Source organism: Panulirus ornatus, chromosome 3, assembly GCF_036320965.1.
Source record: "Panulirus ornatus isolate Po-2019 chromosome 3, ASM3632096v1, whole genome shotgun sequence".
NCBI classification, from domain to species: domain Eukaryota; kingdom Metazoa; phylum Arthropoda; class Malacostraca; order Decapoda; family Palinuridae; genus Panulirus; species Panulirus ornatus.
In genome coordinates, this window is record NC_092226.1 from 63,889,125 (window position 1) to 63,913,425 (window position 24,301).

General features: G+C 42.2%; 1 protein-coding gene across 2 annotated transcripts; it reads left to right on the top strand.

The window, feature by feature from the left end:
* The first annotated feature begins 1,027 nt into the window (after positions 1-1,027).
* On the top strand, positions 1,028-22,404 carry LOC139762873 (uncharacterized). 2 transcript variants are annotated; one of them, XM_071688104.1, is made up of 6 exons: positions 1,028-1,237; positions 2,413-2,612; positions 7,123-7,189; positions 11,287-11,375; positions 17,954-18,130; positions 18,513-22,404. In XM_071688104.1, exons 2-6 carry the CDS (start codon positions 2,466-2,468, stop codon positions 18,588-18,590), a joined length of 558 nt encoding a protein of 185 aa, XP_071544205.1. In that variant the 5' UTR covers positions 1,028-1,237; positions 2,413-2,465; the 3' UTR covers positions 18,591-22,404. The 2 variants fall into 2 exon arrangements, with proteins under 2 accessions (XP_071544205.1, XP_071544214.1); XM_071688113.1 differs by having other exon boundaries at positions 1,029-1,237; positions 2,413-2,579.
* The last annotated feature ends 1,897 nt before the right edge of the window (positions 22,405-24,301 follow it).

Here is a 24,301-nt window from a genome sequence, read left to right on the forward strand (position 1 = left end):
TATAATCACTTGTTTTCCTCTCTCGTGTTTCCTAGCGAGTGTAGGGAATCAACAATATGTCTTATTGGTTAGTGATCTCTCATTATTCCACAATTTGGAGTCAGTTCTTCGAGATTCTCCTATGGTTCATCAACAAGTCATATCCCTTCCCATCTATTAATGTCTTAGTGGACATCTTTTTTTCCTAGGTTAAGTCTGTATTGTTTACATTGATGGCTCCCTCCCAGCCTCTCCTGTCGAGGACAACGTGAAGGTCATTACGATTAACGAGTGTAACATCATGTGTTGTTCTCCCCACATCTTGCTGTTACTCTATCACGCTCTTGCGTCACGATACGTCATCAAACGTAACCTTAGCCGCTTGCTTGTCGCATTTGACATTAAGATCGCAGAGGATGAATGTCATATTTTTTCCCCTTTAGATCATAGATATACAAACGATGAAACTGAAGATATGGACAATACGTTTACACGTCATGTCGTTGACGATAGTCAACATCTATCGAAAGACCCAGTTTGCTTACAATGAATGGGATACAGAGAACCAAAGTTCGACGTAAACTAGAATGAATAGACGAGAATGAATAGACCGAAGGCATATCCTCCATCTGAGTTAATGTCTGGATATGTTCCCCTGTCTGTTTGAACTGACGAACAACAGATGCTTACCGACACAGAGTATGGTAAGCTTGAGGCTGATGTAAAGTCCTGGAAGTCTGTACTGACCATCGTCAGCTTGTACGAAAATCAGCAAACACCATCGTTGCTCTGGTGCAGAAACGTGTGGTCGTGTTTCATCTTCTGAGAGCCACGGGTATCATGAGTTTATATATGTGTTGAGGAGCAATTCTTGGTTCTGAATCCTTACTGAACACCCTCTTGCTCAGTATAAGTTCAAGTGTCAGAGGTGATAGAGGGTTTAAATGTCTATCATTGAGTTATAGAGGGAGATAGAGTGACAGGGTCTTGCGACATTTGGCTCCTGTGGTGATGCTCGCCATCCAATGGAGTGAGTGAGTCAGGGGTTCGGTCCAGTTAGCTTGTATTAAGAGGTGGAGGAGGTGGAGCAGGCCAGCCACGTAGCCGTGCACCCCTCACCACCAACACACCACACTAACCACCACGGACGGGTTGGTAGAAGGCGTCAACTGTGGTAGTCAGTAATTTCCAGAAGGAGGGAACGAAGAACTCCAGGAGCATTTCTGTCAGGGGCGTGAGGCGGATCCGAAGTGGTGAGGTAAGGATGAGGTTAGCACGAAGAGAAGATTGGTGGATGCAATTGCATGGCGTCCATTGTCTGTCCTCACCATCATGTTTACTGTTGCTGATCTGTGTTTCTCAGACGTACAACAGAATCCAAAAGTAAGTTAGGTCTTGAGAAACATCGACAAAGAGAGAGAGAGAGAGAGAGAGAGAGAGAGAGAGAGAGAGAGAGAGAGAGAGAGAGAGAGAGAGAGAGAGAGAGAGAGAGAGAGAGAGAGAGAGAGAGAGAGAAACCCACATGAGACGTGTCGCAAAAACTCTAAATTAAGGAGATTTATAGATTTTTAATCAATCAAGGATTATCACTCACGAAGCCTAGCCAGGATTTTTATGATATCCAATAACAGGAAGGAATATTTCATTCATTTATTAATATATTACACACGCTTGAATGTTTACTATTGGCTCCATACGGAAGAGAAGAGATACTGCTAAAGCTGTGTTCTAATTCTATTTGATTTCTGTTTTTTGCAGTTCATATCTAGGTTAGATGACGAATTTTCTCTTACGTTTTTTTTCCATTAATAACTCTATTTAAGGTTCTTTGTTCTCTCTCTCTCTCTCTCTCTCTCTCTCTCTCTCTCTCTCTCTCTCTCTCTCTCTCTCTCTCTCTCTCTCTCTCTCTCTCTCTCTCTCTCTCTCTCTCTCTCTCTCTCTCTCTCTCTCTCTCTCTCTCTCTCTAAACCCAGCTTCTACGAGGTAATATGGTTAGGTAATATACATACTGTATTTGCACACATGTTTCAGTAGTTTAATCTAACACAGTATATATGTGGCAGTATACAGTATACTGTTATTCTCCTTGCATATCTATTTTATGATAGTTGAGATGACACGGGCAGCTGAGGCCCTCATCAAAGCCATTAGTAATTACTTAAGGATAGATATGTCGAGGAGGACGTGGCTATGATATAAGGGAAAAGACAATGAAAAATATTCAATATCTTTTAAATCGTATCTGTGTTTGCATGTGTTTGCATGTGTGTGTGTGTGTGTGTGTGTGTGTGTGTGTGTGTGTGTGTGTGTGTGTGTGCGTGCAAATGTTTATATATTCATGAATCTATATCATGAGGGTGAATTAAGACAGATCCGGGTTGTATTCCAGACTGGTATCCAGTCAGGAAGTGTCACTTCTCCCTCATTTCCCAGGAGCACCACCAGCTGACCCCACCACCACCACCACAACATCCTCCTCTCACAAGATGGCTGGAGGAAGGAAGGTGAAAATAATATCATCTTGGTTGGTCCTTGACCAATGTTGCTTCTGTTGCTGTTCTCTCCGCACTGGGGTCCTCATCATTGCTTCGCTGGAGATTGTGAGTAGTGTGCTCACTGCCTCACTCGCCAAGGTCAGAGCTGAAAGTATACATCATTTCCTTTCCCTTCCTTCTTCTTGTCGTCTCATGATAACAGGATGTGTCAGTGTTATGACGGAGCGTCCGGTGAATGGTTACGTCTCGTTCCACATTATGGTGTGTCAGGAGAGCAGAACTGACCTGCAGAGATGTGATGAAATGTCCTTCTGTGTGACTAGAGTTCAGAGAAACCTATCGATTTCCTTTTAGCAAAAGGCAGAAAAGGTAGATAAAAAGATAAGAAATATTAAGATGATTACAGAAAAAAAAATGGATATTTCTTTCATAGTATTTTAGTATTTTTTCCATAGACAGAGATTATGATATATTGATTATGTCACCCAAGGATTCTTTTGCGCTCCACGCGGGAGCAGGGTATGGGGGCTCCTTTGGGGCGAAAAGATCTTCGAAGATGTAGTAATTTCCTGTCCTACCTTTAGTGATACCACTTGCGGGTAAGATTATATACATACATATTCCGTCCTTACCACAGGGAAATGAAACACGATAAGTTCTCAAGTGCACTTTCTTGTAATGATCACATCATCAGGGGAGATACAGGAAAGATAATAGTCAGTGGATATACGACGAAGAGACGTAGCTAAGACGCCATTTAGTAGAGTGACTACCGGAATGGAGGTCGGGTGCGTTCAAGTCTGGCGAGAAGCGTTTCATAAACTTATCACGTGGACAAGAAAGAGAACTTTTTACAAATTTTATAAACAACAAAACTCTTCAATTTGTACTGACCTTCACTGACATAAAGGTTGTGATTCTTTTTGTATTTGATGGTATACGATTTAGTGATATGTCTCGTGGTAATAACCGAGATGGCATTACTCCAGTCAATACAATGATCATAATTCTTAACATGATTGAACAACGCATTTGATTCTTGTCGTGTTTATACTATATCTACGTTGCTTAAGTCTAGCAGAAAGATCCTCACCAGTCTGCCCAACATAAAACTTATCACAATTTTTAATGGTACTCTATAAACGCATCCTGCGGAGCTTTTTGGTTAATTTCTGATTAAGATATTCTTTATAGTACTGTTGTTGCTGAAGACATATTTACATTCAAGGATTTAAACAACACAGGAAGTAAAGTAAAATCATTACTAAAAGGGATAAATAAAGAGTTCTTGGAGTCAAGGGGAGGTTTGGGTTTCACTCTGCAAAATGATTCATATATCTGTAGTCTCCTCCGATCACTGGAACTAGTAATGATTTTGGTGTTATTCACTCTAATCTCCCTCGTTAGTCTCGTTCCAAGCTTTGGTTCATGATGTTATATGAATGATTCCACCTTCTTCTAAGTGGAGCGTGAGGAGGCGGTTCAGGGTGTGGGCTGTACGTCCAATGTAGTTCAATGTGGTAGGTGCTGACAGTCCCCGATACTGTATCGGTGCTCACATACCACATCGGTATCATCAAACTTCCCAAGCGACCTACCATATTGTTGTTCATTAGAAGTGAACATGTTTTCGGATTGTTGTAGTATATATAATCAGACTGATCTCCTTGTCTTGATCAATCGTTTTGCAGTTTCTGGCCACAATGTCTCGCATGACCTTTCTCGTCCTGTCGATATGTTGCGCAAGAACATAAGACATGAGGACACTACAAGAGGAATATTGGGCCCATACTAGGCAGGTCCTGAGTCAGTCCACCCTACAATCAGTCGCCTGACCCCATAAACACATCATCCAACCTTCGTTTAAAGCTACCTAAAGATCCCCAAGTAGCTTCCACTACTGTACTCGGCATCTTGTTCCATATATCTACTACCCTATTCTTGAACCAATATTTACCCACATCGGACCTGAATCTATTTTTTTCTAACTCAAATCCATTACTCTATGTCCTATCCTGTGGCGCCATTCTATGAACTTTATTCTTGTTACCTTTATCAATGCCCTTCACCCATTCAAAAACTTTGATCATATCCCTCCTCCTCTTAAGTGTGTGTGTAAATTCAGTCTATTTAACCGTCTTCATAAGAGAAGTTTTTAATTGCAAGGATCATTTTTGTCACTCACCTTTGTACTTTCTCTCAACAATTGATATCAACTGCATGATATGAAGCCCGAAACTGTACCACATAATCCAAATGTGGTCTCACCAACGCAAGATAAAGTTGCAATAATACTCTAGGAGTTCTATTGCTGACAGTCCTATTAATAAACTCTAACATCCTATTAGCCTTATTACACACTTTAATACATTCTTGCCGCGGCTTAAGATCCTTGCTCACCAGTACCCCTAAATCTCTTTTGCATTCTGTTTACCAATAGTAATATTGTCCAGTTTGTAATCAGTGCTCCTGTCTTGACCCACATTAAGTGTTGTGCATCTATCTATGTTGAATTCCATTTTCCATGAACCCGCCCCTTCTGATAATCTATTTAGTCCCTCTGCAAATTCATTTGATTTTCGTCGAGTCAATTAATGCCCCTAATTTTGTATAATCGGTAAATTTACTTAAGTCGCTGGCTATTACCATATCCAAATCGTTAATACCTATACAAAGAACAAGAGCGGTCCCAAGACTGACCCCAGAGGAACACCACTGGCTACATTGCCCCAGTCCGATGTAACTCCGTTGATACATACCCTCTGTTTAATTTACACTCCTGTTACAGCCCTAAATATCATAAAAGTGTTACCCCACCTCCTCTCCTATCCGTCTTATCAGTCGTAAAAAGTTTGTATTCATTGACAAAAACTTAAATGCTAACGCGCTGAGGTTGTCTGTTTGCCACGAGACGCTGCTCCAGCATGGTGTTCACAAAGGTAACAAATTCAGTATCTTGATGTCCATTGTTAATTAACATTTGACGGACACGTCGAATTTCTTGTAGAAGTTGCCAGGTTGAGTACACCTTGATCGCTCTCCTCACGTATGCAAGAATGACACCCTATATGCAATTTATGCATTACAAGGTGTGCTCCACCTGGCAACTTCTACACCAAGAAATTCGACGTGTCCGGCCAATGTTGATTAACAAATAGATATTCAAATTTTGGATCTCATACCATTGTGAAGACCATGGTGGAGCAACATCTCATGCCAAACAACCTCAATGTGACAGCATTAAAGTTTACTACAGGAACACATCTACGACAATATAGCGAAAGGACGAGAAGGTAGTGCCAGATATTGTGGCCAGAAACTGCAGAGTGATTAATGAAAACAAGGATATCAGTCTGATCATATACTACAACAATCCGAAAACATGTTCGCTCGTAATGAACAACAATATGGTAGGTCGCTTTGATGGTTTGAATCGTGCCGATGTGGTATATAGGTACCGATGCCAATATTGGGGACTGTCAGCCCCATTGCATAAACTACATTAGACATAAAACCTGCACCCTGAGCAGCAGCTCCACTTACAAGAAGGTGGAATCAAACATCATGAACAAAAGCATGCAACGAGACTAACGAGGAGATTATAGTGAATGACACGTAAATCATTGCTAGTTGCAGTGATCGGAGGAGACCAAAGGTATTATAGGCCATTCACATCAGAGAGAAAGCACGTGTCATCAACATCCAGACAAAAATGACCACAGCCATACAGCTCTTTGATGGCCCGTCAATAGAACGTAAACCTAACGCCATATTAGGACGGTTGGGACACATCATTGACCCACCACAAGCTACCTAGTCCGCCATTTCTGGACGTCAGGCACCCGGTCTTGGATAACGAAGGTCAGAGATAATCAGACGAGCCCAACTTAACCTCAGCTCCACATCCGGATTATGACGGTCTTGCTTGACCCTGCTTAATGTATTAATTGATGGATTTTCTACATTCCTACCTCGTTTATTATTGTCTTCTGTGTTTTTCCTCAACTGTAATTATTTTTATATTTCTGTTTTCATATGTTGTAATTAGTTTATAACTCATAGTACCCTTCATGATATTCTTTAGCTGTTTTGCTTTTAGTGTTTTCCCTTACTTACTTTTATGTACTAAGCACTGTGGTTTTTCCGAGTGTTTCTTAAATATATATATATATATATATATATATATATATATATATATATATATATATATATATATATTGTTTGTGATTTGCATATCATAACCAAGTTTTGTGAGTCAGTTATTTTCTCTATTTGTAGATTCCTTATGATGCCTCTGTGAAGGCGAAAGCTTGATAGAAATGAATGGGTAACTTTGGACAACTGGTGTTTGAGCACCCACCTAATGGGAGAATAATACTGAAAAAATTAGAGAACATAAGAAAGAAGATTAGTAACTAAATATTCTGTCTTATTGAATTCTATGTGTATTAGAGATAACCTACCTCTAAAGAAGTCTACCAGTTCCCTACTTCTGACTGTAGCGCAACCTTGAAGCTAGAAAACTAGAAAAAAAGATTTAAAAAACCTGCTGAAACCCGTAAATGGGGGCCCTTAGGTCATACAATTATCCAACTGCCTCCGCCGCTGAGGCAATAAATGAAGCTTTAAAACACCGTATTTCTTGCAGCTCTTCCTCGTCGCTGTGTGTATTGACTTCGGGATGTTCTTGTACGTCAGTGCTGGCGAGGGTTCAGGTGAGTAATGACCTCACGTGACCTCGAGGTCATGATGGGGTTATCTCTCAAATTGTTTATAATCATTGATCATCATGTTGCAAATAATGATTATTGATCATGTTGCAAATTGTTCAAAATTACTGACCACAATTACTGATCATCATTTTGCAAATTGTTTATAAGTACTGATCACTATGTTGTAAATTGATTATGATTACTGACCATCATGTTGGAAATTGTTTATAATTACAGATCATTATTTTGCAAATTGTTTATAATTACTGACCATCATGTTGCAAATTGATTATGATTACTGACCATGTTGCAAATTGATTATAATTACTGACCATCATGTTGCAAATTATTTATGATCACAATACCATCTTGTTGCAAATTGTTTATAATAACTGATCATCATGTTGCCAGTTGCTTTGAAGGATACTATTACATTCTTGTCCATATCTTCATCTTGTTTTTCTTCCTGTACTGTCTGTCCTTACCGTCAGTCGGTGCAGGGGCCACATCTGGTGCCTCTACTAGTGCTATGGTAACCTCGTTTATCCTCCTGTCTCCCTCCCTTCATCCCAGTGGATGTGGAACTCCTCCAGGTCATCTCCATCTCCCCACCTTCCGCTTTATATATATATATATATATATATATATACATATATATATATATATATATATATATATATATATATATATATATATATATATATATATATATATATATATATATATATATATATATATATATATATATATATATAGGGGAGAAAGAATACTTCTCACGTAATCCCTGCGTGTCGTAGAAGGCGACTAAAAGGGAAGGGAGCGGGGGGCTGGAAATCCTCCCCTCTCGTTTTTTAATTTTCCAAAAGAAGGAACAGAGAAGGGGGCCAGGTGAGGATATCCCCTCAAAGGCTCAGTCCTCTGTTCTTAACGCTACCTCGCTGACGCGGGAAATGGCGAATAGTATAAAAAAAAAAAATATATATATATATATATATATATATATATATATATATATATATATATATATATATATATATATATATATGTGTGTGTGTGGAAATAAAAAGAGCGTGGTTGAGAGAGCAGAAGAGGGTGTTTTGAATTGGTTCGGGCACATGGAGAGAATGAGTGAGGAAAGATTGACCAAGAGAATATATGTGTCGGAGGTGGAGGGAACGAGGAGAAGTGGGAGACCAAATTGGAGGTGGAAAGATGGAGTGAAAAAGATTTTGTGTGATCGGGGCCTGAACATGCAGGAGGGTGAAAGGAGGGCAAGGAATAGAGTGAATTGGAGCGATGTGGTATACCGGGGTTGACGTGCTGTCAGTGGATTGAATCAAGGCATGTGAAGCGTCTGGGGTAAACCATGGAAAGCTGTGTAGGTATGTATATTTGCGTGTGTGGACGTATGTATATACATGTGTATGGGGGTGGGTTGGGCCATTTCTTTCGTCTGTTTCCTTGCGCTACCTCGCAAACGCGGGAGACAGCGAAAAAAAAAAAAAAATATATATATATATATATATATATATATATATATATATATATATATATATATATATATATATATATATATATATATTATAGATGTTTTGGAAGGAGGTAAATAAAGTGCGTAAGAAAGACAATGGAAGAAATGGAAACATCAGTGAAGAGGGCTAGTGGGGAGGTGATAACAAGTAGTGGTGATGTGAGAATGAGATGGAGTGAGTATTTTGAAGGTTTGTTGAATATGTTTGATGATATAGTGGCAGATATAGGATGTTTTGGTCGAGGTGGTGAGCAAAGTGAGAGGGTTAGGGAAAATGATTTAGTAAACAGAGAAAAGGTAGTAAAAGCTTTGCGGAAGATGAAAGCCGGCAAGGCAGCGGGTTTGGATGGTATTGCAGTGGAATTTATCAAAAAAGGGGGTGACTGTATTGTTGAGTGGTTGGTAATGTTATTTAATGTATGTATGATTCATGGTGAGGTGCCTGAGGATTGGCGGAATGCGTGCATAGTGCCATTGTACAAAGGCAAAGGGGATAAAACTGAATGTATTCCTGGGAAATTATGTGAGAGGGTATTGATTGAGAGGGTGAGGGCATGTACGGAGCATCAGATTGGGGAAGAGCAGTGTGGTTTCAGAAGTGGTAGAGAATGTGTGGATCAGAGTGTTTGCGTTGAAAAATGTATGTGAGAAATACTTAGAAAAGCAAATGGATTTGTATGTAGCTTTTATGGATCTGGAGAAGGCATATGATACAGTTGATAGAGATGCTCTGTGGAAGGTATTAAGAATATATGGTGTGGGAGGCAAGTTGTTAGAAGCAGTGAAAAGTTTTTATCGAGGATGTAAGGCATGTGTACGTGTAGGAAGAGAGGAAAGTGATTGGTTCTCAGTGAATGTTGGTTTGCGGCAAGGGTGCGTGATCTCTCTATGGTTGTTTAATTTGTTTACGGATGGGGTTGTTAGGGAAGTGAATGCAAGAGTTTTGGAAAGAGGTGCAAGTATGCAGTCTGTTGTGGATGAGAGAGCTTGGAAAGTGAGTCAGTTGTTGTTCACTGTTGGCTGATTCGGGTAAGAAACTGCAGAAGCTTGTGACTGAGTTTGGTAAAGTGTGTGAAAGAAGAAAGTTAAGAGTAAATGTGAATAAGAGCAAGGTTATTAGGTACAGAAGGTTTGAGGGACAAATCAATTAGGGGGTAAGTTTGAATGAAGAAAAACTGGAGAAAGTGAAGTGTTTTAGATATCTGGGAGTGGATTTGACTGAGGATGGAACCATGGAAGCGGAAGTGAATCATAGGGTAGGGGAGGGGGCGAAAATTCTGGGATCGTTGAAAAATGTGTGGAAGTCGAGAAAGTTATCTTGGAAAGCAAAAATTGGTATGTTTGAAGGAATAGTGGTTCCAACAATGTTATATGGTTGCGAGGCGTGGGCTATAGATAAAATTGTGCGGAGGAGGGTGGATGTGCTGGAAATGAGATGTTTGAGGACAATATGTCGTGTGAAGTAGTTTGATCGAATAAGTAATGAAAGGGTAAGAGGGATATGTGGTAATAAAAAAGAGTGTGGTTGAGAGAGCAGAAGAGGGTGTTTTGAAATGGTTTGGGCACATGGAGCGAATGAGTGAGGAAAGATTGACCAAGAGGATATATGTGTCAGAGGTGGAGGGAACGAGAAGTGGGAGACCAAATTGGAGGTGGAAAGATGGAGTGAAAAAGATTTTGAGTGACTGGGGCCTGAACATGCTGAAGGGTGAAAGGCGTGCAAGGAATAGAGTAAAATGGAACGATGTGGTATACCGGGGTCGACGTGTTGTCAATGGATTGAACCAGGGCATGTGAAGCGTCTGGGGTAAACCATGAATGTTTTGTGGGGCCTGGATGTGGAAAGGGAGCTGTGGTTTCGGTGTATTATGCATGACAAGTAGAGACTGAGTGTGAACGAATGCGGCCTTTGTTGTCTTTTCCTAGCGCTAACTCGCGCACGTGCGGGGGGAGGTGGCTATCATTTCATGTGTGGCGGGACGGCGACGGGAATGAATAAGGGCAGACAGTATGAATTATGTACATATGTATATATGTATATGTCTGTGCGTGTATATATATATATATATGTATACGTTGAGATGTACAGGTATGTCTATGTGCGTGTGTGGACGTGTATGTATATACATCTGTAAGTGGGTGGGTTGGGCCATTCTTTCGTCTGTTTCCTTGCGCTACCTGGCTAATGCGAGAGACAGTGACAAAGTATGATAAATAAATAAATGTGTGTGTGTGTGTATATATATATATATATATATATATATATATATATATATATATATATATATATATATATATACATTATCCCGGGGATAGGGGAGAAAGAGTACTTCCCACGTATTCCCTGCGTGTCGTAGAAGGCGACTAAAAGTGGAGGGAGCGGGGGTCTGGAAATCCTCTCCTCCTGTTCTTCAATTCTCCAAAAGAAGGAACAGAGAAGGGGGCCAAGTTAGGAGGATATTCCCTTTAAGGCTCAGTCCTCTGGTCTTAACGCGACCTCGCTAACGCGGGAAACGGCGAATATGTATGAAAAAAAAGGTATGTTTACTATATAATATCTTCTCCACAGCTAGACTGCTGGAATGGCTGGTGGCATCGACCCTGGAGACGATAGTTCACTGTGGCTTCACGTGTCTCCTCATCCACGGAGTTCGCAAGGTATGTGTGTAGGTGCGTGTGGGTGTGGGTGGGTATGTGTGTGTGTGGGTGGGTATGTGGTGTGTGTGGGTGTGTGTGTGTGGGTGGGTATGTGGTGTGTGTGGGTGTGTGTGTGTGTGGGTGGGTATGTGGTGTGTGTGGGTGTGTGTGTGTGTGGGTGGGTATGTGGTGTGTGTGGGTGTGTGTGTGTGTGGGTGGGTATGTGGTGTGTGTGGGTGTGTGTGGGTGTGGGTGGGTATGTGGTGTGTGGGGGTGTGTGTCTTCTCTGTCAATCCCCGATGGTGGTGCTTCCCTCTCACCCGATACAGAATGGAACGTTGATATTCCACTCTGGACGAATGAAACTCTTTTTTTTTTTTATAGAGTTGCGATTTTGTAAGACAGATGATCCACTTACATTACATGCTTTGGGACACGGATGGTGGTGTCAGTCGTAAATTGTAGAGAGAAAAAAAGAAGAGAGTTTAAGTTACATTTTTTTTTGGTGTGAGTTATATTTCTCTTTTCCTCCTCTCATTAATACACCTGAGTCTGCTAAGTCATCTTATGGATGATATCATGGTCTGGTCTCTCTCTCTCTCTGTGTCTGTCTCTCTCTCTGTCTCTCTGTCTCTCTCTCTGTCTCTCTCTGTCTCTCTCTGTCTCTCTCTGTCTGTCTCTCTCTCTCTCTCTCTCTCTCTCTCTCTCTCTCTCTCTCTCTCTCTCTCTCTCTCTCTCTCTCTCTCTCTCTCTCTCTCTCTCTCTCTCTCTCTCTCTCTCTCTCTCTCTCTCTCTCTCTCTCTCTCTCTCTCTCTCTCTCTCTCTCACACACACACACACAGACACACACACACCGAACTGGATATTCACCATGTTTTCTTCATCATCATCATCATCATATCACCTCTGCCCCCACATACCGAATTGCAGATTTTCAAAACACATAATTGTATTGCTCAACAGCTTCATTCATATCTTGTCCCAAGCTTTGAGTTGCTTTTTCTTTTTATCTCCTTTTCTACAAACTTTTCCCTACTGTCTCTCGATGTCTCTTGTCATTCAGTGGCCCTAACAACCCCTTGACCTTATGTGAACAATTATGTCGTCCATAGTTTTTTGGTCTCACAGACGAATGTCTCTTCATACACCACACCTTCTCATAACTCACACCTCATTTTTTTTTCCTTCCCCCCTCACGCTAAGTGCTTCCCCCTCACGTTCAGTGGGAGAGGAGATGAGGGGAAGAGGAGGGGGGGGAGGGGGGAATGGAGAGGGAAGGGTATCGTGTGTGGGGGGGGGTCTTATCGGGTATCGTTAGGACATATCGGGTTTCATTTATCGGGGGTATCGCAGGGTCTTATCGGGTATCGTAGGACATATCGGGTGTCACTTATCGGGGGTATCGTAGGGTCTTATCGGGTATCGTAGGACATATCGGGTGTCACTTATCGGGGGTATCGTAGGGTCTTATCGGGTATCGTAGGACAAATCGGGTGTCCTTTATCGGGTATCATAGGGTCTTATCGGGTATCGTAGGACATATCGGGTGTCACTTATCGGGGGTATCGTAGTGTCTCATCGGGTATCGCAGGACATATCGGGTGTCGCTGGGTCTTTTATCGGGTATCGTAGGGTCTTATTGGGTATCGTAGGACATATCGGGTGTCGCTGGGTCTCTTCTCGGGTATTGTTGGACATATCGGGTGTCGCTAGGTCTCTTATCGGGTATCGTAGGGTCTTATCGGGTATCGTAGGGTCTTATCGGGTATCGTAGAGTCTTATCGGGTATCGTAGGGTCTTATCGGGTATCGTAGGGTCTTATCCTACACAGGTAGTCGAAGCATAAGGACGGTCAAAGAAGACGAATCATCTGTCTAATTAAGGTTACGTAACTGACTGCTAAGTAGTTCACTCCAGAACGAGGGAAGATGAGAGGGTAATTGGGTCATTAGAGAGCGGGACATATCCTGTTGAACTCAAGCCGGTTGTAACTAGCAGGCGTCTTAACACCTCAAGGGTTTGAAGTGATGATGTTAAGGGTTAATAACACTACAAATCTGGGATCAATACTACGCAATGTAGGAAATGTTTATGATATATATATATATATATATATATATATATATATATATATATATATATATATATATATATATATATATATATATATATATATATATTCCTATGAGTCCACGGGTAAATGAAACACGAAAAGTTCCCAAGTGCACTTTCGTGTAATAATCACATCATCAGGGGAGAGACAAGAGAGGAATATAACAGTCAATTGATATATATATATATATATATATATATATATATATATATATATATATATATATATATATATATATATATATATATATATATATATACAGATATGTTGATCACACATGTGTAGATAAATCACATGTTAGATAGAATTATGTGAACTAGTGAAATGCGATTTCACAATGGGTCACTGGTATATCTAGCAGTCCTCCACTCCACGACTCACAGAGGCCACTGATCTGGTCACTGATGATAACAATACAGTGATATCACTAGTGGGGTCACTATTGTAGAATACATCACGAGGCTTCAACACACCGAGGCTTCAACACACCGAAGCTTCAACACACCGAGGCTTCAACACACCGAGGCTTCAACACACCGAAGCTTCAACACACCGAAGCTTCAACACACCGAGGCTTCAACACACCGAGGCTTCAACACACCGAAGCTTCAACACACCGAAGCTTCAACACACCGAAGCTTCAACACACCGAGGCTTCAACACACCGAGGCTTCAACACACCGAGGCTTCAACACACCGTGTGTAGTTGGGTTAACCTGACGTAACTAGGTCGTATGTGCCTTCCTTGGGTGTGGACCCCAAGACACCTTGTGTAATGTACACAGAGGCGGCTTGTAGAACAGAGCTTGTCCTGTAGATAGCTTGTAAACAACGTGTCTTGCTGTTTGTAGATAGCTTGTAAAAATCGAGTGTCCATTTAGCTTGTAGATAGCTTGTGAATAGCGTGTCTTGCAGCTTGTAGACAGCTTGTAAATCGAGTGTCCATTTAGCCTGTAGGTGGCTTGTAAACGGTGAGTCTTGTAGTTTGTAGATAGCTTGTAAATCGAGTGTCCTTTTAACTTGTAGATAGCTTGTAAACAACGTGTCTTGCAGGTTGTTGACAGCTTGTCGTGTGGTCTGTACACAGAGTGTCGTCCAGTTTGTAGATGACTTGTCGCGCGCCTTGTAGACACAGCTTAGAGGTCGTGTTGCTCAGCTTGTAGAAGGCCAGCAGACTGCATATCTTGCAGATGCCTTGTAGACCTCGTCCAGTAACTTGTAGACCTCGTCCAGTAACTTGTAGACCTCGTCCAGTAACTTGTAGATAACTTGTACACCGAAGATGGGTCTAACGATGACAGCTGTGTTGGTGGAGGGTTCAACCTCCCATTCAACCTCCCATTCAACCTCCTATTCAACCTTCCATTCAACCTCCCATTCAGCCCCCATTCAACCTCCCATTCAACCTCCCATTCAACCTCCCATTAAACCTCCCATTCAACCTCCCATTCAACCCCCAATCAACCTCCCATTCAATCTCCCATTCAACCCCCCATTCAACCCCCATTCAACCTCCCATTCAACCTCCCATACAACCCCCCATTCAACCTCCCATTCAACCCCCCATTCAACCTCCCATTCAACCCCCATTCAACCCCCATTCAACCCCCATTCAACCCCCCATTCAACCTCCCATTCAACCCACCATTCAATCCCCCATTCAACCTCCCATTCAACCTACCATTCAACCTCCCATTCAACTCCCATTCAACCCCCATTCAATCCCCCATTCAACCTCCCATTCAACCTCCCATTCAATCCCTCATTCAACCCCCATACAGCCCCCCATTCAACCCCCCAATCAACCTCCCATTCAACCCCCATACAACCCCCCATTCAACCCCCCATTCAACCTCCCATTCAACCTCCCATTCAACCTCCCATTCAACCTCCCATTCAATCCCTCATTCAACCCCCATACAGCCCCCCATTCAACCCCCCAATCAACCTCCCATTCAACCTCCCATTCAACCTACCATTCAACCCCCATTCAATCTCCCATTCAACCCCCCATTCAACCCCCCATTCAACCTCCCATTCAATCCCCCATTCAGCCTCCCATTCAATCCCCCATTCAACCTCTCATTCAACCTCCCATTCAACCTCCCATTCAACCTCCCATTCAATCTCCCATTCAACCTCCCATTCAACCCCCCATTCAACCTCCCATTCAACCCCCATTCAACCCCCATTCAACCCCCATTCAACCTCCCATTCAACCTCCCATTCAATCCCTCATTCAACCCCATACAGCCCCCATTCAACCCCCCAATCAACCTCCCATTCAACCCCCATACAGCCCCCCATTCAACCCCCCATTCAACCTCCCATTCAACCCCCATTCAACCTCCCATTCAACCCCCATTCAACCCCCATTCAACCCCCATACAGCCCCCCATTCAACCTCCCATTCAACCTCCCATTCAACCTCCCATTCAACCTACCATTCAACCCCCATTCAACCCCCCGTTCAACCACCCATTCAACCTCCCATTGAACCTCCCATTCAACCCCTGAACCCATGATCAGGAATGGTGAGGAAGGTGAAATAGTCGACTTTGAAAAAACCTGAGGACCGAGAGTGACCAAAAAGACCACGGCGATTGGTCTTATAAATTCATCATATAACCCCAGGGTCTCTACCCCAATGGGTAAATCTACCATCATATAACCCCAGGGTCTCTACCCCAGGGGGTTATAAATCTACCATCATATAACCCCAGGGTCTCTACCCCAGGGTCTCTACCCCAATGGGCTATAAATCTACCATCATATAACCCCAGGGTCTCTACGCCAGGGGGGAGTTCATGTAGTGAGTGGCTGATGGGTTGGTGGCTATTTGGGCCTTGAACCTATTGGCTGGCTCTCTCTCTCTCTCTCTCTCTCTCTCTCTCTCTCTCTCTCTCTCTCTCTCTCTCTCTCTCTCTCTCTCGCTCTCTCTCTCTAGCCCTCTCGCTCACTGTGCATACGTGTATCCCTCCGTCATGGTGGGCACAGCCTCCAATCTATGTACCCAACTGGGTCGACTGATTGGCTCCCCCCTGCCCGCTCCGGCACCGGAAAAATCAATTGAAAGATTCATTTTCTTTTTTTTTTTTTGTATGATTCGCTGTTAATGGTGGGCGGGGGGGGGGGGGGGGAAGGGGCGCCACCTGCGGCTACACTCGACTTACTCTCCACTGTAGGAGTATAGGCTGGTATTGCCTCTATCCTGTATATAGATCCCATATTGCTTAAGTGAACAGGGTCGTTCGCTCCCACACAGCACCAGGGACACACACACACACACACACACTTGAAGGAGATAAGGGCGCCTGTGAGCGCTCACGATGTTGAACGTTGGCACAAGAAGGAACTTCAGTCGCTAGGCCAAAACAACCGTATCTATGAGTAGTGTTTCTGGTGTTGTATGTAACACAAACACGTCTACTGTTACGTACTTGTATGTAACACAAACACGTCTATGTGCTACGTACTTGTATGTAATACAAACACGTCTATGTGCTACGTACTTGTATGTAACACAAACACGTCTATGTCCTACGTACTTGTGTGTAACACAAACACGTCTATGTGCTACGTACTTGTATGTAACACAAACACGTCTATGTCCTACGTACTTGTGTGTAACACAAACACGTCTATGTGCTACGTACTTGTATGTAACACAAACACGTCTATGTGTTACGTACTTGTAATAGAAACACGCCTAGTGTTGCATACTTGTTTGTAACACAAATACGTCTAGTGTTACTTATTTGTATATAACACAAACACGTCTAGTGTTGCATACTTGTATGTAACACAAATACGTCTATGTGTTACGTACTTGTATGTAACGCAAACACGTCTAGTGTTGCATATTTGTATGTAACATAAACACGTCTATGTGTTATGTACTTGTATATAACACAAATACGTCTATGTGTTACGTACTTGCATGTAACGCAAACATGTCTAGTGTTTAATATTTGTATGTAACATAAACACGTCTATGTGTTATGTACTTGTTTCTAACACAAACACGTCTAGCGTTACGTACTTGTTTCTAACACAAACACGTCTAGTGTTACGTACTTGTTTGTATGTAACACAAACACGTCTAGTGTTACGTACTTGTTTGTATGTAACACAAACACGTCTAGTGTTGCATATTTGCATGTAACACAAACACGTTATGTGTTACACGAACATGGCTGGCGTTACGGTTGATCATCGTTGTCACTTATGATCAGTGAGGGATTAATTAACGAGAACAATTAATCATAGATATATACTACAATAAATATGTGACTCTACGTAAATCTTATCATTTAAGCTGTATGAGAGTCTCTTCCATTCAGAATCAAATCCTACGTATCTCCTTGATGTATATTGATACAACTACATTTACATTTTGTCTTTATTTGAGAATATAAACTGACGAAGGGTTCATGTGAGTCTAGCAACTGACGAAGGTCTTGGTGTTGTCCCTGCCCCGCTACAGAACAGACCACAGCTGGTGTGGGCTTGGGTCTGGACCAGAGGAGTCGTCATGTTGACCGACTTCTGCACTCTCTTCATCGGGGCGTTTGTCTTCGTCGAGAAGGCCCTCCTGCCTGTGAGTGTGGCGTCGGTCATCCTCTGCTATAACATCTTGGTCGTCCGCTCCTACGCCTTGAAAGTAAGTTAGCCACGTCTTCTGCTCGCCCGGGTCAGGTGTCCTGCATGAAGGTCAGGTCAAATATTGGTTGGTGTCTGGAAGAAGGAAGGAACGGTTGGGTTGAAAGAGTACTTGACTTACGTAAAGTAACGTTAATCTGTTCATGCAGAGAGAGAAATTCATAATTCGATCACTTACTTACGTTAATGAGAGAACTCATAAGACTAAAAGTAAATAATTACTGTACTTAAAGATGTGCGGAAGCACTTATGAACTACTCTGTAGAAAGTCGTGGAAGGATATCGCATAGGTAATAGATTAGAGAGGCAAATTTATCCTCTCACTTGCCTCCAGGTTGTAGGGGGTTAAATCCCTCAAGTTACCAATGGTTTTGTGGTTCCAGATGAAGGAAGGAGAGGACCCAGCGACCAGTGACGTCACCTCGCTACACCGCTTCGAACGAATGGTGGAAGAAGTCTAGCCGGGCCGGATCTTCCTCATTTCCTGAGCAGCAGCTGGAGATGTATCCCTAATGATGACACCACATGACACTGCCTGGTAATCACCCGAACTCATGACACTAGACTTGGCGCTGTCACGCCAAGTGACACCAAGCCAGCTGACACCATATCAAGATTGAATCTACAGTGAAATATACTGGTACCCTACTTGTTGACACCCCATGAAATGACAATTCTGACACCATACAGATACCAGATCAACTGTCACTATATATATATATATATATATATATATATATATATATATATATATATATATATATATATATATATATATATGTATGTATACTTGATCCCTGTTTCCTGCGTTAGCGAGGAAGCGCCGGGAACAGACGAAGATAGACCACATCCGCTCACATCTATTCTCTAAATGTCATGTGTAATGCACCGAAACCATAGCTCCCTCTCCACATCGAGGCCCCACAGACCTTATCATGGTTTACACCGGACGTTTCACATGATTTGGTTCAGTCCATTGACAGCACGTCGACCCCAGTATACCACATCGTTCAAATTCACTTCATCCCGTGCACACCATTCTTCCTCCTGCATTTTCAGGCCCCGACCACTCAAAATTTTTTACACTCCCTTCTCTTTGTTCCATTAACTTCCGACACATATTTCCTCTTTACTAACCTCTCCTCACTCATCCTCTCTGTATGTCTCAAACATTTCAGCACACCCTTTTCAGCTCTCTCAACCACAGTATTATTTTTTCATCACCACACCTCTCTCTCTTGCCCTTTCAATACTTGCTCGATCAAACCACCTGGCATCAAATATCGTCCCAAAACATTTGATATTCAACACATCCACACTCCTCCGCAAAACTTTATCTATAGCCAATGGCCTACATCCATGTAACATTGTTGGGACTATCATACTTTCATATATACTCATTTTTGCCCTCCAAGACAATGACCTCTCTTTCCACACATCTTCAGTGCTCCCAGAATTTTCAACTCTTTGCCCGTCCTATGACTCACTTCCGCTTCCATGGTTCTAATCGTCACCATATCTTCTCCCAGATATCTAGAACACTTTATTTCCTCCACTTTCTGTCCATTCAAACTTACACCCTCAATTAACTTGACTCTCAACCCTGCTAAACGTAATAACCTTGCCTTTATTAACATTGATCTCAGCTTCCTTTCTTCACAAACTCTTTCAAACTCACTCATCGACTTCTGCTGTTTCTCACTCTCTTTCCTCGTCCACTCATCCCTATAAAAAAGCATACTCGCCTCCCTATCAAGACTCGCATTTTCCTGCCCCGCTACCCCAACAAATGATAGATTAAACAGACATGTTGACAGTATACATCCCTGCTGTAGACTAACCTTCAGTTGGAAGCATTCACTATCATTTCTTCCCACCCTTACGCCCTTGATAAAACTTCTCACTGCTTCTAGCTGTTTTCCTTTCACGTCATATATTCTTAAGACCTTCCACAAAGCATCTCTATCAACCCTATCATATGCTTTCTCCAGATCCATAAATGCTACATACAAATCCTACAGGTTTTCTAATCATTTCTCAGACACATTCTTTTAAGCAAACACCTGATTCACACATCCTCCACCATTTCTAAAACCATACTGTTCCTCTCCAATCTGTTCCTCTGTACATGACTTCACCTTCTTCATGACTACTCTCTCATGCAACTTTTCAGGTACACTCAACAAGCCTATACCTCTGTAGCCTGAACATTCATCTTTATTCCGCTTGCCCTATACATTGGAACAATACATGCATTAGGCTAATCCTCAGGCACCTCACCATGATCCATACATACACTGAAAACCCTTACTGATTATTCAAAAACACAGTCAGTCACCCTTTCTTCAGAAATCCAACTGCACTACCATCCACTTAAGCCGCCTTGCCACGTTTCATCTTACATAAGGCTTCCACCACCTCTTCTTTCTTCAAACTACTCTCCATGATTCTCTCACTTACCACACCAAATCGACCCAAACACTTTATATATGCCACCCTATCATCAAACACATTCAACATTCCTGCAGAATGCTGACTCCTTCTCCTCACTCCATCTCTACTTGTTAACACTTTCCAATTTGCTTCCTTCACCGACATTCCTGTTTGTTCAGTTGATTTTTGCACATTATTTACCTCCTTCCAAAATATCTTATTCTCCCCATTGTTTACTGATACTTGCTCACCCTAACTTTTTCAAGTTCTGCATCATCCTCTTGACTTCCTGCCGCTTTCTCTTATAACTCTCCCAATCATTTGCACTCCTTCCCTGTAAGTACCGCCCGTATACCTCTCTCTCTCTCTTTCTCTAGCAACTTCACTTTATTCCACCACTCACTACTCTTTCCAATTTGCCCCTCGTCCACATTATGCACATCAGGTGCATCTCTTGCACACATCAGCACTACTTCTCTGAATATCTCCCATTTCTCACTAGCTTCATTTACTCTCATTTTCTGCCATTCTACACTCAATCTCTCCTGGTATTTCTTCACACAAGTCTCTTTTCCAGACTCACTTACTCTCACCACTGTCTTCTCACTTACACGGTTCCTTCTTTTCTGTAAACTTGTACAAGTCTTCACCTTCGCCTCCTCAAGGTAATGATCAGACATCCCACCAGCTGCCCCTCTTCGCACATTCACACCAAAAGTCTTACTTTTATACCCCTATCAATAAGTAGATAATCCAATAATGCCCGATGACTTTCTTTCCTACTCACATACATAAACTTGTGCATGTCCCTCTTTTTTAAACCAGGTATTCCCAATCATTGGTACTTTTTCAGCACACACCTCCACAAAGTATTCACTATCTCCAGCCACACTACTGAAAAACCCCATATTCCCCGATCCTATTACTTACCTTCATATTTAAATCACCCGTCACTAAAACCCATCTCTTACGTCAAAACTGCTGACACACTCATTCAGCTGATCCGAAAACATTTGCCTCTCATGATCTTTCTTCTCATAGCCAGGTGCAAAAGCTATAATAATCACCCATCTCTTGTCATTTTGACCAACATCGGTCTAGATTTCACTTCCTTACACTGTTTTACATGCTACTAGAACTTCTGCTTCAGCAGCAGTGCTACCCTTCCTTATCTCTTGTCCTCTCACCAGCCAGTGACTTTACTCATAAGACATTTCCAAAGAATCATTTCTTCATACACTTGATTTTTGTTCTACTCAAAGCCAGAACATCCAGGTTCCTTTCCTCAACCATACTACCTACCTCTCCTCTTTTATCATCTTAGTTACATCCTCACATATTTACAAACCCCAGCCTGAGCTTTCGAGGACGATGAAGACTTCCAACTTGGCTCCTTCCGTATCATCTTTCAGAAACGGAAAAATAAAAAGGGGAAGTGTTTCCAGCCCTCCGGTCTCCGAGAGAGAGAGAGAGAGAGAGAGAGAGAGAGAGAGAGAGAGAGAGAGAGAGAGAGAGAGAGAGAGAGAGCGGTGGTGTGTCACCGGACTCCACCTGCTCGAGCTTACACCGCAAGTAAAAAGCTGTCATTGGCGAGGCTCTTTCACTGGTACATACCATCTCATCAATGAACTATTCGCTTCAAAGGCGTCTACAGTTCCCTGCTGCTGGCACTAGCGCAACCTTGGGCTGCAAGAGCCTTTAGAAAGGTCATGGGTAACGCCAAGACTCTTTCATAGAAATTGCTCCTTAGGTAATTATAAATCAAAAGTTATACATATGTTACTTAATGTAGTAAAAGGTCATACTTGTACAAATATGTTGAAATACAAAGTTTTTATATAAGATTGTTATTTCATTTATTTATGAATTATACCTTGTCGCTATCTCCCGCGTTAGCGAGGTAGCGCAAGGAAACAGGCGAAAGAATGGCCCAACCAACCCACATACACATGTATATACATACACGTCCACACATGCACATATACATACCTATGTTTCAACGTATACATATATATACATACACAGACATATACATATATACACGTGTACATAATTCATACTTGCTACCTTTATTCATTCCCGTCGCCACCCCGTCACACATGAAATGACAACCCCCTCCCCCCGCATGTGCGCGAGATAGCGCTAGGAAAAGACAACAAAGGCCGCATTCGTTCACACTCATTCTCTAGCTGCCATGTATAATGCACCGAAACCACAGCTCCCTTTCCACATCCAGGCCCTACAAAACTTTCCATGGTTTACCCCAGACGCTTCACATGCCCTGGTTCAATCCATTGACAGCACGTCGACCCCGGTATATCGCATCGTTCCAATTCACTCTATTCCTTGCCCGCCTTTCACCCTTCAGCATGTTCTGGCCCCGATCACTCAAAATCTTTTTCACTCCATCTTTCCACCTCCAATTTGGTCTCCCACTTCTCTTCGTTCCCTCCACCTCTGACACATATATCCTCTTTGTCAATCTTTCCTCACTCATTCTCTCCACGTGTCCAAACCATTTCAAAACACCTTCTTCTGCTCTCTCAACCACACTTTTTTTTTTACCACACATCTCTCTTACTCTTTCATTACTTACTCGATCAAACCACCTCATACCACATATTGTCCTCAAACATCTCATTTCCAGCACATCCATTGCTGCTGACATTTCGTCAGCTTGTACAGTATAATACTGTCAGGTACTGTATAATTGTTGTGATTACACTGTCGATTATCACGTGACGATTGAAATCATGCAAGACATACAATGATTTTCTTCAGAATGATCACACGACGTGTATCACTTCAGTTCCTCGTATTACCAGTAATGATGAGATTTAGATATATAAACATATACATACGAATGGACCAGCCTCTCCTACTTTCTCTATCATCAGCGGTGTCCCTCAAGGTTCTACCCTGTCTCCTACACTTTTTCTTCTTTTATCTACGATTTTCATTCTTCTACAGATAACCCAATGCACTCATACGCTGACGACTCAACACTGCATTCCTCCACACCCTTTCATTCTGCTCCTTCTCCTCTCACTCGATTTACATCTCGTCTCGACACAACTTTCTCATGAAAGTCAGACTTGGAGAAGGTATATCACTGGGGAAGACGAAATCTGTTTAAGTTTAATGCTTTTAAGACTCAGTTTCTATTCATTACTTTATAAAGAAAATTCTCAAACCTTTCTTTTCTTCTTCGACGGTTATGTTATTCCACCTTTTGATTCAATGAACATACTTAGCATTTCTGTTACATTCACTCTATCTTGGAAACCCCATATTGCAGAGATAGCTACGTTTTCCTCCAAGAAACTGAGACTCCTGGTTAGATGTCGATGTTTCTTCTCTTGTGAACCGTTGCTCCGTTTATACAAAGTTTTGATCCGTCCTTGTATGGAGTCCTGCTCTCACATCTGGGGTGGTTCTAGCTCTGCATCCTTACTTGACAGAGTTGAGTCGTAAATTGATTTATGACTGTAGTGTTTAGGAGGACAATATAGTATTACGGTACATCAAATACGACAAGACTTCGCCTAGAGGCAGAGCTAGCACGTAGTGCTCACCGCAGGAAAAACCAGATTGATGAAGAACGAGTCGTGTGAGGTACGTGTTGCCAAGTGTTATGTGTGGGATGAAGGGATTGTCTGTCTGTGGACTGAATACCAGCAGCCAACACGTGTGTGTGTGTGGGTGTAGGTGAAGCAGAGAGAGAGAGAGAGAGAGAGAG

Bases quoted from the DNA above. Each gene is read 5' to 3' on its own strand.
- LOC139762873 (XM_071688104.1), top strand. From the start codon at position 2,466: ATGGCTGGAGGAAGGAAGGTGAAAATAATATCATCTTGGTTGGTCCTT. The intron at 2,613-7,122 runs GTCAGAGCTGAA...TATTTCTTGCAG, and splicing joins TCACTGCCTCACTCGCCAAG to CTCTTCCTCGTCGCTGTGTG. The intron at 18,131-18,512 runs GTAAGTTAGCCA...TTGTGGTTCCAG, and splicing joins TCCGCTCCTACGCCTTGAAA to ATGAAGGAAGGAGAGGACCC.